General features: G+C 40.9%; 1 protein-coding gene across 2 annotated transcripts in view; it reads right to left on the reverse strand.

Moving 5' to 3' along the window:
* SLC36A4 (solute carrier family 36 member 4) overlaps positions 1-14,646 on the reverse strand; it is a 108,270-nt gene extending 93,624 nt beyond the window's left edge. The window contains exons 1-6 of one of the 2 annotated variants that reach the window (XM_050899519.1): positions 14,594-14,646; positions 7,898-8,021; positions 7,039-7,129; positions 5,217-5,305; positions 3,799-3,894; positions 2,088-2,172 (exon numbers count right to left, since the gene is read on the reverse strand). In XM_050899519.1, the coding sequence (XP_050755476.1) occupies positions 2,088-2,172; positions 3,799-3,894; positions 5,217-5,305; positions 7,039-7,129; positions 7,898-8,021; positions 14,594-14,621 (513 nt within the window). In that variant the 5' untranslated portion in view covers positions 14,622-14,646. Of the gene's footprint in view, positions 1-2,087; positions 2,173-3,798; positions 3,895-5,216; positions 5,306-7,038; positions 7,130-7,897; positions 8,022-14,593 lie in introns of those variants that run through there. The other variant, XM_050899528.1, reaches the window with a different exon arrangement.
* Positions 14,647-15,269: the final 623 nt, after the last annotated feature.

The following is a 15,269-nucleotide window of genomic DNA, read 5'->3' on the forward strand; positions in this document are numbered from 1 at the left end:
CAAGATACCTTTATTCTACCTTTTGGGTAGAATAAGTCTCCATACGGATGATTAACGCTCAGTAACCTGCCATACCTTATTCCTCACTAACTTCACTAATTACAGAAGCACACATTTAGATACAGGCTCAGATTCATCCTCATTAGCTTTATGTCAAGTAACTAACCTTAATTTTATGAGCAGAAAACACAGCAGAGTACATTGGTGGAGTCCTGGCATCTTAATAAGCCCATGGAGGAGAGAGCACCACAAGCTGAAAGCGCCTGTGGCTCCTATCTGAGCAACCAACCTGTGCTGGCTGACCTCCCACGGACCACCTGCTCAGACATACAAACTGCAACTGCTGAGCGTGCAAAGAGAAAGGACCAGCAGACATCAGGGACCCCATCAAGAGAAAAACCTCCACCGATGAGAAAAAAAAGAGCTTAGAAGGACTGGCGAATGAGAGACAAAAAAACATGAATGAAAGCAGGAGCAGCTGTCATGAAAGTGATAGACTTGGTTTTGTTTGCTTTTGTCAGCCATGGATGGTTGTGAGGGAGAAAAGGGATAGTTGGGTTTTATTGAAAGGTTTGGGGGTTGCTTGGGAGGTGTATAGGCATTTGTGGTTATGGGGATTCATTTGCAATTTTTAATTGACTTTTTCATAAATATGGCATGACGAAATATCTGATTTTTAGACATCCTTAAATAAATCAACTTGCACAAATGAATCACAGTATTTTTACAATAATTAATATCCAATCTATTTAAAAATCTATAACATACATTAAACATGTGTTTACATATGTTTAATACTACATATTATATGTGTAATAGTATTTACAGTAAAACACATGAAACGCTACATAAGCAGTGCTATTTAATATTTTCATTAATAACACAGATGATGTAGTAAGCAGGGTTTAAACATCTATTCCAGATGGAAAGTGAAAGAATATTGAAGAACAGGATTACAATTCAGCCTTGAGAACTGTTAAAAATCAATCCAGTAAGGAAAAATAAAGGATTCTACAGGTAAGCAGAAGCCATCTGTACAGAAAGAACCAGAAGAATTGCCTAGAATGCAGCTCTGCAGTAAAGGATCAAGAGATCACAGTGGATCACAAGTCAATCATGAGTTAGCAATGACATGCTCCTGCAAAATGACCATTATACTGAAGTGTCAAGCCTGGAATATGATCTGCAAGACCTGTGAAATAACCTTGCAGCTCTATTGGTCACAAGCAAAACTTCAACCAGAGTAGCATAACCAACTTCAGGGATAAAACTTGGAAAAGAGATGTGACCAACTGCAGAGCATTCACAGAAAAGCAAGAAGAATTATTAGATTCTATCGTGTCTCCCCTCTATTAGATATTGATATCAATATTCAAAAATATAAATATTCAAAAATATAAAAGGTATCCACAAATAGAAAGGAGTAAATTACTTACAGCTAGAACATGAAATAAAGGACTTAAAACGCCGATAAGAAATTTTAAGCTTCTACAAAGAAGCAGCTGTCTAACAGATAAGAAAGCATTGGAACTGACTACTGAGGAGGCTGCGGAAATTTCAATGTCAGGCATTTTTAACAACAAAAATCAGGATTGGTTTAGATACAATGGATTCTGTGGCAGATGAGACCATTCTAGAAAAGGGAAGAGACTAAACAAGAACCAAAGAAAGACTCCAGTGACATGAAAAGGGAAAAAAATAGGCCCAGGAGGTCAAAGAAAAAAAGGAAGTCAGAAGAAGGCCTGTGGAAAAAAAAAAAAAAAAAAAAAAAATTCAAGGACAACTGGCTTCTAGACCAGTTTCAGCCTTATTTTCTATCATTTCCACAATTAATTTTTAAATTCAACAAACAAATCAGAGGGCAATGAAGCCACAAGCACTTGCACAAGATCTGAATTTAGTTCACCTTGCACATTGCTCCTTTTTACCAAAAGCTCTTTTGTGGAAACTGTGGTAGAATCCATTCTGTGCGTCTCTCAACCTCACGTTTTACAAGTAGTTCTGTTGGACTTCATGAGGATAGGAAATAAAAGCAAGGAAAAATGAATCTAAAACCATAACTGTTTCCATACAGTAACATTACTCACTTGTTTCACATTTTCTGCCAAGAACACAACATAAACGCTACAAAATCCCAGCTGTGTTATCACCAGGAAAAAGTCAACAATATACCTGAGGAAGAAAAAACAAACATACATTAAACTTAGGATCCAAACAATTAACCCATTTCTACCTGACATGCAATTACTGCTCCTTTTTACAGTAGTCAAAAGCTAGATTCAAATGCCATATTAATCTTATGAGCACTGCACTACAGGTTCCTCTTATGGCAAAACAGGTTGGTTTTGTATGTGTTTGTTTTTTAAGGTAACATTGAGTAGGCATCAAAGTTTCTCAAAAATAATAAAAAAAAAAGAAGGTACTCACATATGTTGAAGTGGCATAAAATGAAACTCAAAGACTTAACAATGTGGTACAAATATAAACGACAGACATACATATTCAATGCACATATAAATTCTGCTGGCATCTGTCAGCCCCTAACACAGCAGCTTTCCACCAGGACCAGAGATAAAATGTCTCATACAGTCTAAGCTATGTAAGTTTCAGCAATTCAAGATAACAAACATTTTCACATCTTACTAAGTGGGTCTATATCAATGTATCCAAATACACATTCAGACACTGTATCTCATGGAAAAAACACTCTCAACTATGGTTCAGATTGTGTTTGAAAAATGTTACATGCAACCGTGGCCTGAAGATATGCTGTAATGAAACTCTTTGCTAGAGTCAGGCATACAGCAAAGATCTGCCTCAGAGAATAGATTTGCTGCAGCACAATGTCTCTGGAAATCAAATTGCCATTTGTGGCTTGTAACTCTTTGGTGCATTACAGAATTGTCATTATATTTCACTACAAACCAATTTTCCCTCTAATTGAGCTTTACTGCATTCCTATGAAGTCATCACAAAAGATCTTAAAAGACTAGCTCACCTTTTTCTTATTCGAAACAAAGTAATAGCCAAAACACATGATGCAAGATGCTGCATCCCTGAAAATAACAGGACGAAAAAAATTCTTCCTCAAGTGAGGAAAAAAAACACTTTAACGTTGAATAACATGTCTGAGTTTGAGTTTTGCTACTGTGTAGTCATACCATAAACTCCATAAACAGCTATACGGCAACAAATAGCAAAGAAAAAATAATGGTCTTTTTTAAAAGAGGGATAAAGTATTTAAGAGAGACAACGAGCTATTAACATCTGCATGTCATTACTGCAAAGTATAGTAAATATTTCTCCATTATTTGTATGTTATATTTAAACAGGAATCAAACAATTGCTTTGCTTCCTTTCAGAATAAATGTATTGAAGTAACTAACATTTGCAGTGTCAACCTGCTTAAAGAGTGAACTCTGACGCAGGGAAATGTGTTGACAGTAAAAAAGAATGAAAACTTAAATTACTTCACTACATTAGACAAAACAGAACGCATTTCTGGTTATACCACATCTCTTCCTATATTATTAAACAGAATTCTTTTCTTCACAACTCTTGTAGACCTGAAAATTGAAATGCCCAACAGAGAGAGACACTCCCCAATCCTCCCATGTCACCACTACTAGCTGGCTGCAGGAAGTAACAAATAACATTGCATAAAAATACTTCAAGCACAGAGAACACATTCTTAAATCAGGTAACATCTTAGTAAAAAGGAAATCTCGTAACCATTCCAAGTGTAGCTCTTAATTTTTAATAATGAATTTATTAAATTAAATTCTAATGCAAACTTACCGTCCCCAAGAAGCTCGTTTCTGAAGAGCAGTCAGGGGCCCCACTTCCATGGCGTAACTAACTGTATCACTATACCCCAGTGAGGATTTTTTCATCCTGAAATCAAAGAGCGAAGAAAGAACGGAGTTACTAGAAATTATGAGGGCCTAGATCCCTACCTGAAAATGCTGGTGGCCTCCCAGGATTATAATAAGTAATCACCCGTGGCATCATTCTGCGGCCGCTGAATTTTAGAGGTTTGGGTTTCTTTCCCCCAGGAAGGGCTATTCAGCACTCTACAAGCATGTGAACCACAATGCTGCTTCCCCTTAATTCAACAGTACTAAACCAGTTTCTTATAGAACAACTTTCTTGATAAATTAATCCAAAATTAGATTCTTACAATATCAGCTTAAGAAATTCATCTCAAACCTAAAAGTCTCAAAGAACTTCAACAGGATTCAACATATTTTCCTGGACAAGCAGTCAACTGCAATTGTTTCAGTGATCTTAGTTTTATGTACATCTTCAAAGGCCATTCAAAACTACAGAGGAACAAGCGAAGAATTCAGGAATGACAGGATCCCTTCGCAGCACAGTATCACATTAAACTGATAAGAGTTCTTCCAGCTACAGGGACACAAACAGTTTTGCGTTTCTATTCAGTTCAAAAACTCCACCGCACTTTTTAAATACAAGACCCTCCCACTGCTTCTCTTTAACACCTGACAGTAAGATAAAAATGTTTAATAAAAGTCACTATTAATCAAAATACTCCAGCAGTCAAATTTGAATAACTGCTTCCCCCCAATATTGTACCTCTCACTTGGAGGAGTACCTAGTGTATATCTGCTTTCTAGCATCATTTTAACACATTCCTTCAGCACTACAATTTCGAAGAATCAAGTTGTCAAAATCCAAAGAGACAGAGCCCACATGTAATCATGAAAGACATGAACAGCAATTCTTAGTTTATCTTTTATTCCTATGAAGTACTTATAAACTGGCTATTTATAAATTGGACACTTTTCAAAGCTATGAAGATTCAGAAGTTATGAAGAAAGCTATGAAGATAAAGAAGGACTAACGGACTGAAGCTAAGCAATTAAAACTGCAGCAAGAAAGACCTGATTATTTGCCAGCAAAGACAGGGAACAGGATACTGGGCAACACAAGTTAAACCAACTTCATTTCGCATATGAGCAGAGAAGAAATATTTTTTCAGTGTATTAAAGCAGTGTTGCACAAAGCATAGCTATCATTTATAGTTGCACGATAAGAATTTGAGTGTTGTCTCTTTCAAATACAAGATTCTGAACTGAAGAGAAGAAACTGCTACAGCATCAGGACATTCTGTAGGCCAAAAATCAGAAACAGAAAAGAAGAAAGAAAAAAATAATAGTCAAATTCAGCAACTGAATGAGTAGTTCCACATTTACCTCTGACATAGACAGTGGCTGCAACGTACCAAGATGTGCATACAATGAACAGATATAACTCCTATGAACATAAGGCTGATTGGTCCAATCTGGTATGGAAAAAAAAAAGGGAGGACACGGGAGATAAACAGAATTTTTCATGAAAATATGCTGGGGGAAAATCTTTACATGCAAAAATTTCACACTGTAGCAAACAAATTAAGAATTAAAAATTTCATGCAACGGGATTTTTCTCCCCTCCCAGAGGGGGCTTTGCTGCTGATGTTTTATGGCATTCCTTACTTTTAGTTCACTACTTGACAGAAGGCTACTCAGGGGCAATCAAACCATAAATACCAAATGGGCGTGAACAACTTCACTCCTCTAACAGCTTTATTAAGATATTTGCCACAAAAATTTGTTAAGGGAGAAGACTGCATATACTGCACAATTCGAAACAGTGGCTTGAACCACTTTCAAGTGGCAATGACAATAAAAGTTTCTTTCCCTTACATTAGTAGACTTGATGATGTGCAGTATATATAAAAAAAAAAAAACAACACAACCACAACAACTTCTACTATTACAAGTTATAGATAATTTTCAAATGAAGTAATTTGTTTCAGAGTAGAAGTTTGACCAAAAGTTTTCACAGAAGGTACTTGCTTTTCACATGTAACTTTCATTCTTAAACTGAATATCCTGTAATAAAGAATTACATGATTATTTAGTCATAAGGTGAAAATTTCACTTGATTAAATTTACCCTGCCTTAGGAAATGCATTGTTTGTTACCCAGTATAAAAAAGCTGTGCTATACCCTGTTTCTGCAGAAACACAAGATTGATTTAACAAGCTGATGCTGCATCCTAGGACATACGATCTGGCTCTAGAGAAGTCTGGACAAAGATAAGACAACCCCACAATAACAATTCCCATGAGACATCATAAGAGTCTAAGTGAATCAAAATCTTTCTTTTTTCTGATTTTGTTTTTGCCAGAAAAACTCTTTGGCTAAGCAAAAATACAACACACGCTATAAAGTCTTCAGGGTAAAGTAACTTTTAAAAAAAAAAATAAAAATCTCAATCTTCAGTACTAACTTCACCAGACTAAAGAGGAAAAATAGAACACAACTCTGTTGAAGTTGGTAGTGACAAACAAAAAGTATTGAGATTTTAGTTTTTCAGGCTCAGACACATATCTGTAGATCTTTCTAGATAATTCTTCTAATCTATGAAAAATAATTGAATTCTGTCGTGGTTTAACCCCAGTCAGCAACTAAGCACCACGCAGCCGCTTCCCCCTCCCCCTCCCAGTGGGGTGTGGAGGAGGAAAGGAAAAAAAGTAAAACTCATGGGTTGAGATAAGGACAGTTTAATAACTAAAGTAAAAATAAAATACACTACTAACTAAGAATAATAATAATTGTAATGAAAAGGAATATAACAAAAAAGAAAGAAAAAACACCCAAGAAAAGACAAGTGATGCACAATGCAATTGCTCACCACCTGCTGACTGATGCCCCAGCCACGATCCGCCCCTCCTGGCCAACTCCCCTCAGTTTATATACTGGGCATGACGTTCCATGGTATGGAATATCCCTTTGGCTAGTTCAGGTCAGATGCCCTGGCCATGCTCCCTCCCAGCTTCTTGCACACCTGCTTGCTGGCAGAGCATGGGAAACTGAAAAATCCTTCACTTAAGGTAAGCGCTACTTAGCAACAACTAAAACATCAGAGTGTTATCAACATTATTCTCACACTAAATCCAAAACACAGCACTGTACCAGCTACTAAGAACAGAATTAACTCTGTCCCAGCCGAAACCAGGACAATTCTTACCACAATGCCAGCATTTTTTATTGCAAGTGGAAGACCAAGAAGCCCAGTTCCAATGTTTCCCTTGAGGAGGTGCGTAAGTGTTTGTATAAACCTGAGGATAAAAATATAAAAAGTCACATTAGAAGTACACTGGGGGGGCGGGGGGAGAGGAAAAAAGCAAAACCAACACCACACCCTCTGTCATTTATTAATAAAGGGATAAATTGTGAGCTTGAACTAGTTTAAGATGGTCCAGCTACTTTAAAGAATGTCCAGCACATTCAAATAATGTTCTTATTCATCTTTACATGTGAGCTCCATCAAATAGAACATACAAGTCTGATCTTCAGTTCCTTCCTCCAGCTTGTGAAAGGTTATTTTCCGTGCAATTTTATTGTCCTTTTGCCTCAGAGTCAAAATTAGCAAGTTTCATCAATGCTATTTTAGAATCAGTAACATTCAGAACAATTACCAGCTGCAAATCACAAGTCTGGCAGCCAAAGCTTTATCAAAAGAAAAAAAAAACCTTTACAAGTAAACTTTAACAAACAGATTATTTCCAAAGTGTTCTGAAGTTTCTTTACAAAAAAATAAAATTAATCAAAACCTTCTTTAAACAGTGCTTGGATTTTGAGTGACCCGATCACTTTACAAATGGGCACCTTGGATATTTTAAAGCTGGTACATAATTAGCTTCCAAAGAACAGAGAACCTACTCAAAATGGGCTGCTTTTTGGCAGAACTATGCAAAGTTCTGATGTATAACCACAAAACTGTACCATGGGTGCAAGAAAACCCCTTAAGAGTTCAGTAAAATACTCATGAGAAACAGTTGGAGGCAACAAATTTTAACAAGCTGATACTTAAGAGTAATACATACGTAATGCCTTCTTCATTATCAAGCTGGTAATGCTTCTCAGCTGGCAGGAAGTTATTTTCATGCTCTTCATCCGAGATGCCATCTGAATTTTGTTCATCAATTAAAGGCTTCATTACTTCCATGTCTGTACAACAGAGTTAACACTACATTAGCATTAGAAACAAACTTATAGTTTAGAAGTAAAACATGACTCAAACTTCCCATGCCATGAGGCTTACAGGTGTTCCTAACTGTAAAGCTGATTTAGGCACACAGATACGCACAGCACAAGTTTGCACAGGAAATTCTCTCTCTTTAAAGTGGCACACCATCTCATTATCATTATTATGGGCAAACACTACAGTTTTTCATTAATAAAAACAAATTTTTATCACTAAAATGTTGCTGGTTTAGATCATTTCACAAGCTAATAGAACATAAAGCAAAACAGAAAAGTCATCCATTGTTACGAAAGGATGAGATTCATCTCACCCACCATTAGCTACTGCAAAACTAAGCATTCAGTCTACTCTTATCAGTGGTGAGCAAGGGCACTCCCCAGAGTCATCCCATCCTAAAACGGATGGGTAAGACAGGTACCACAAAAGATGTCTCCAGTCACTGGCGAGAGAACCAAAATAAAGGAATTAGGCTGCATGCTTTGAAAGCTGCAATTTCATGAACTTTTTAAAGTAGTAAAAACTGCCACCGCAGTCAACAAATGCAATTCCACCATACAGCTAAATAACAGCACCAAGCAACAGCAAGCAGCCAGTAGTGAACAAAATTGCCTTTCAGGTAAAACTAATAGCTTACACCAGTTTAATGTTGATTAAATTATAACTATTTTTAAATTACTACAGTTAAGCAAAACAAATCCTGCCAAGCGCAAAAAGATAATTTATCTTACACTTGCCTATCACAGTATCCATTCATAAAATACGTTGAATAAGTCTCAACTTCCATCATTTTCACCAAAAAAAAAATCTCTGTGATTTTAACATTTTCTATTTAAAAAAAAAAAATTACTATTTCTAAGAGTGCAAGAGCACACCTTACTGAATTATCACATTATTTACCGAACTCTAAAAACACTGAAGAATATCACAAAAGACATTAGCTACATTAAAACATGCTTCACTATTCAGCAAGTAAAAATATTTCATAGTTTCAGTGAACATTAAATACCTTAACCATACCAAGCTTATTTATCTTGTAAGAAAAATATAGATGTTAACTGAATACCTCTGAAATCTGTAACACTGGTAAGACTGTAGATACATTTAAAAGAAGGTATGGACAACTCACACCTTTAAATTACATACTAGTATATGAACCTGCCAAATACAAGTTTTATTTTGGGGAGTTATTATGGTCAATCTGATAAAAACTAGTTAATTTGAAAACAAGATACATGCATAAAACCAGACAGGAAATACAGAACGTACTGAAAATTAGCCATTTTATTGGGTTTGCACCGCAAGGTTTTGGTAGCAGGGGGGCTACAGGGGTGGCTTCTGTGAGAAGACACCAGAAGCTGCCCCCATGTCCGATAGAGCCAATGCCAGCCGGCTCCAAGACAGACCCGCCGCTGGCCAAGGCTGAGCCCACCAGCGATGCTGGTAGCGCCTCTGGCACAACATATTTAAGAAAGAGGAAAAAAAAAACCTGCCTGCGCAACTGCAGCCGAAAAGAGGAGTGAGAATATGTGAGAGGAACAACCCTGCAGACACCAAGGTCAGTGAAGAAGGAGGGGGAGAAGGGGCTCCAAGAGCTGGAGCAGAGATTCCCCTGCAGCCCGTGGGGAAGACCATGGTGAGGCAGGCTGTCCCCCTGCAACCCATGGAGGTCCACGGTGGAGCAGATATCCACCTGCAGCCTGTGGAGGACCCCACACTGGAGCAGGTGGATGCCTGAAGGAGGCTGTGACCCCGTGGGAAGCCCGCACTGGAGCAGGCTCCTGGCAGGACCTGCGGACTCGTGGAGAGAGGAGCCCACACTGGAGCAGGTTTGCTGGCAGGACTTGTGACCCCGTGGGGGACTCACGCTGGAGCAGTCTGTTCCTGAAGGACTGCATCCCGTGGAAGGGACCCACACTGGAGAAGTTCATGGAGGACCATCTCCTGTGGGAGGAACCCCACACTAAAGCAGGGGAAGAGTGTGAGGAGGAAGGAGCGGCAGAAACAACATGTGATGAACTGACTGCAACCCCCATTCCCCATCCCCTGCACTGATGGGGCAAGAGGAGGTAGAGAAAATCAGGAGTGAAGTTGAGTCCGAGAAGAAGGGAGGAGTTGGGGGAAGATGTTTTAAGATTTGGGTTTTATTTCTCATTACCCTACTCTGACTTTGATTGGCAATAAATTAAATTAATTCCCCAAGTTGAGTGTTTTGCCATGACAGTAATTGCTGAGTGTTCTCCCTATCCTTATCTCGACCCACGAGCCTTCCGTTATAATTTCTCTCCCCTGTCCAGCTGAGGAGGGGAGCGGTAGAGCGGCATGGTGGGCATCTGGCATCCAGCCAGGGTCAACCCACCACACAAGGCAACATAAAGCGCATTTCAGCTTCTCCCAGAATTACCACTGCAATGTTAAACTGATTCCTTAACCCACTAGAGAGATAAATCACTGATTCATTACAGCTACACGTCACACTATAATCATGCATAAATGTCAACACTATATCCTCAGAGACCTCTGAAGAATTTCAATCACTAGTCAATCACTAGTTACATAGTGAGATTAAATCTGTAGTGTTTAAATTGTTATGACCAGTATTTCCACTTCTGTATCTTCAAATGTATTTTTGTATCTCCTAGAATTTGCCAGCATCTTGCCAACATTTATGGACATACTGCCAAAGAAACCTTTGAACTGTTACTAAATGTACTTAATTCTAAAGCTTTTACCGCACACTCAAGTAATCCTTTGGTTCAAAAGCTCTGCAAAGAAATCAGTTTTAACCGAGAACTTTAGTTAATTTTTCTATACTGCTCAAGCAGTTAAATATTCCAAAATTAACTGAACCTCTTAGCACCACAAGGGACAAAACTAATCTCCATCATTTTCATTTTATGGGTGAAACAGAGACAAAAGGATGAAGCAGTTTGCCAGGGCTGCACAGCAAGTTAAAGGCAAGGGACATATTAAAAACAAAGCCAAATACAATCTCCCATTGTTCCTTCAGAGAAGCTCACCTCCCAGACAAACTCCCATCTAAAACCCCTTTTCCAAATCCAATTTAGCAATATGATCTATTTTTTTTCCTTGAGGGTTGTCCTGGTTTTGGCTAGGACAGAGTTAATTTTCTTCCTAGTAGCTGGTATAGTGCTATGTTTTGGATTTAGTAGGAAAATAATGTTGATAACACACTGATGTTTTTAGTTGCTGCTAAGTAGTGTTTATACTAAGTCAAGGATTTTTCAGCTTCTCATGCCCAGCCAGCAAGAAGGCTGGAGGGGCACAAGAAGCTGGGAGGGGACACAGCCAGGACAGCTGACCCCAACTGGCCAAAGGGATATTCCATACCATATGACATCATGCCCAGTATATAAACTGGGGGAGCTGGCTGGGAGGGGGGAGCGCGGCTCGGGAACTAACTGGGCATCGGTCAACGAGTGGTGAGCAATTGCATTGTGTACCACTTGCTTTGTATAGTTTAATTCTTTTAGTATTACTATTGTCATATTATTATTATCATTATCATTGTTTTTCATTCCTTTCTGTCCTATTAAACTGTCTTTATCTCAACTCACGAGGTTTTTTTCCTGATTCTCTCCCCCATCCCAGGGGTGGGGGGGCAGCGAGCGAGCGGCTGCGTGGTGCTTAGCTGCCAGCTGGGGTTAAACCACGACAAGGGTTTTGAAGTCGGTGTCATCGAACAGAAAGAACTAGATTTGACATATAAGTATAAAAAGATTTGGGCGGCAGGATATAGCTTATCATTGTTTATGTCAGCTGTTTTTACTCATTTATGGGAGAAGGAACACACAGGTCTTGTTGGAGCACCACTCCACATGTATATTAAATGCCTGGCAAAAAGCAGTAGGCAAAGGAGATCTTGGAGATACTTCACTGCTCAGTCAGCTTCTACACAAGAATATGCTAACAGGGCCAGAAACACAGCACAAGATGACCCAGTGCCTCTATAATAGGGATAAAGATTCAATTTAATACACAGCTGTTTTGACTGCTGTATAAAAGAGAAAATCAGAACGACATAATCTTTACACTAGCCTAAAATGTGCTTTTATGCTAATATTTTCTCACAGGCTGTAGAATGCCATATTCATGATCCAGAGGGCACGCCCAGAGCTTCTGTCACCTAACCAAGCCCACGGCTGCTCTTATGGGACAAGATTAGTCATCAAGTCTCTGAACAGCAGAGCTTTTCAATTCAGCATTCTGAACCAGGGCTCTCAAGAAAAAATTAGTTACAAAGAAAACATTGTCACTAATCATTTTCAGAATCTGCAACCGGCTCAGTAAGCAGCTCGCCGTGTAACTCTCAGTTACTCCCTCAACCACAGAAAGAAATATCTGTGTCTCCACTCCCCAAACTTCAGCCCACAAATAAACTTCCCAGCGTTTCTCCAGAAGGCATCAAACTGTAAAGTAGTGTTGTCCACCAAACACACGTGAATCTGGCAAGATCTGCCACATTACTCAGTCATGTGCTTCCAGAACCGCCAAAGAAATTATGGATCAACACAAAGTGACTATGAATGGTAGTGCGAGGGGCACACTTGTCAAGACTGAAAAACTTTTGTAGCTTTTTCTAGTTCAAGGGGGAGCTAACAGATAATCCCATTCAACCATACAGAAGCCAGCTCCCTTTTTATTTTCCATGACTGTAACTCCTACTGAATACAAGAGACATAAGGACAAACAAACAAAAAAAAACCTCAAATGAAAACGTATTTTCCAGAATGAAAATTAAAAAGGAAAACTCATGTGGTTTAAAAATTCCTATTAAATACTAATAATTACATTTTCCAGAATAGTAAAAGTTAGCATTAGCTTTTGTTGTGTGTGTTTGTTTTTCAAGAACTTTAAAGCTATGCTTGGTGCAGTTATTTGAATCACTCTTTATTTTTCTTCAGAAAATATATCTTTGTGTCATTTGTTTCTCTTCATTACAGACTGTAATTTAATAAAGTAAATTTATTCAGCTTTATGGTAGAATTTATTAATCTTGAGAACAGTTATTTCTAAACAAATGCTGAAAGTCAATAATGTCACTCAGTAAGCAGGAAGAACTGTTTGCTTTTGCATTGTAACTGTCAACTCCAGAAGGCTAATAAAATGAGACACTTGAATTATTAAACCAAAACATGCACAGGTCTCCATAGTTTATTATACACTTTCAGAGGAGCGCCTTTACCCCAAGCCACAATGGATCATTTATTTGGAAAGATGCTAAGTCTTAAATAATCCACCATCCTGTCTAGACCAAGCTACACATTTCTACATGATTAACACACTTTCAAGTGATGACACATTGGTAAGATTTAAAATTTATTAAGTATTCAATAGGACCAAACCATGTAAAAAACTTCTGAAATCTTACCAGGTGTTGATCTGCATTTTTAAACAGTTAATTCCATAAAAAATTCTGGTTCTAAGGTTTCTAACAGAGAAACTCTCAGATCTGTGAACCTTAGCAAAAAAAAAAAAAAAAAAAGGCGCTAAAATTTCTTTCTGCCATCTTTGCTCCAGAGGTGGCAATCTCTCCTTGCAAGATGGATCAGTCTCTGGGACAATAAAATCTGAAGCACGTCTCCTGCTTCCCATCATTACCACTGGGCAGGACAAATTCTTGAGATTACAGTGGAACATAGCTTTGAGATGAGACTTTCAGTCTGCCCAGTCCAGCCCAGAATCAGCTATGCTTTATAACTAAACCTGCTACGAGTTATCTCTTGTCCATCTACGGATAGACAAGATGTGAACATGTATGTGCCCTCCTACACTCAGATTTAAAGGTCCGAAGAGTAATCTGCAATAAATACAGCTAATATATCGACACAGACACACAAAAAAACCCCCCAAACCCACAACCTTTCATCGTAGATAAAAGCATCGCCTAACGATGCAGAGAAAGTGTTTCCTAAACTTCTATGCAAGACCATGACTTCCCAATGAAACCAAGAGCCCGCCGGGTGCGACGAACGCCTTCAGGAACTGCCCCTGCCGCCCTGAGCGGCGGGTTTCCGCGAAGCGGGGCCGCGGCCTGCCCTCCGCCCGCCGACCCCGCTGTGGAGAGCCCCCGGCCGAGCCTCCCTCTTTGAGGGGGCCGCGGCGGGAGGAGGCGAGGCCCCGCGGTCCCTGCGCCGCGCTCCGCTTCCCTCAGCCCCGCCCGGCCCCAGGTGCCGCCGGGCCGGCTCCAGGGCGCTCAGCCCTCGCCATCCGCCTCCCCATCCCCGCCGCGGTGCGCTGGGGAGGCCCGGGCCGCCGCCGCCGCCGCCTGACGCGGAGATAGCGGCAGGACAGGGCCCACCCCTCCCCCAGGTGGGATGGTTCATCCCGCCCGCCCCAATGCGCTGAGCGCTGCAGCGCATCCCCCGTGGGCCGAACCATCCCGCCTGCAGGGGAGGGGGGTGGAAGCTGGTCGGCCGCTCTTCACGCTCACGCCCCCTCCTCTCCGCCCCGCGGCGAGCCGCCATCCCGCTGCCCGTCAGCTGCTCCCGCCGCCGGGCCGCACGGCACGCCTCACCCAGCTCCTCCCTGCCGGCGCCGTCCATCTCCCCGCCGGCTCTCCGCTCGCTCTTCCGCCAATGTGGAGCCGGCCGGCGCGGAGCTGCGCATGCGCCCTGGCCGACGGGCTGCGCCCCGGGGGAGCGAACCATCGATACCAGCCGGAAAGACAAGACCGGCGTGGTGAAGAGTGGGTGTTGGTCCTCCAGGCAGGGTGTGCAGCGGGCAGCCATGCCGAGCTCGTTGACGCCTCCTGGTTTATGTCCTGCGCTTTCCTCTGTGCCCTGGCACAGCAGCAACCCTGCTGCTAGGTGCCCGCTTAAGCATCTGCCCTTTAAAATACCTGAGCCTCTTCATATGGGTGAGCAGGGCCTGTCCCGGTGTGGGCTGGTCTTTGCGAGTCAGCCTTGCAGTGGGTCTCCACCGCAGAAGGTCGCACCTCACACCCTCAGGCCTCACTCTCGACAGAGCTTCCCTCTGCCTCCTGGGCACCTCAGCCCGGCCATGCTGCAGTGGCCGTGCACGGCTTCCCTGCAATGTGATGCGGGAGCTCCAGCCGGCCCTCGTGATCGGCCCTCGGCGAGAGCGGCAGGCCTGAGGCAAAGCGCGCAGCTGGTCCCTCACCATGTGCAACAGCTCCTACAGTTACGAAACACTGGGTAATTTGCGTTTGCCTTCCAGCGCTAGAAAATTAA

This window comes from Gymnogyps californianus, chromosome 1 (genome assembly GCF_018139145.2).
Source record: "Gymnogyps californianus isolate 813 chromosome 1, ASM1813914v2, whole genome shotgun sequence".
Taxonomy (NCBI): domain Eukaryota; kingdom Metazoa; phylum Chordata; class Aves; order Accipitriformes; family Cathartidae; genus Gymnogyps; species Gymnogyps californianus.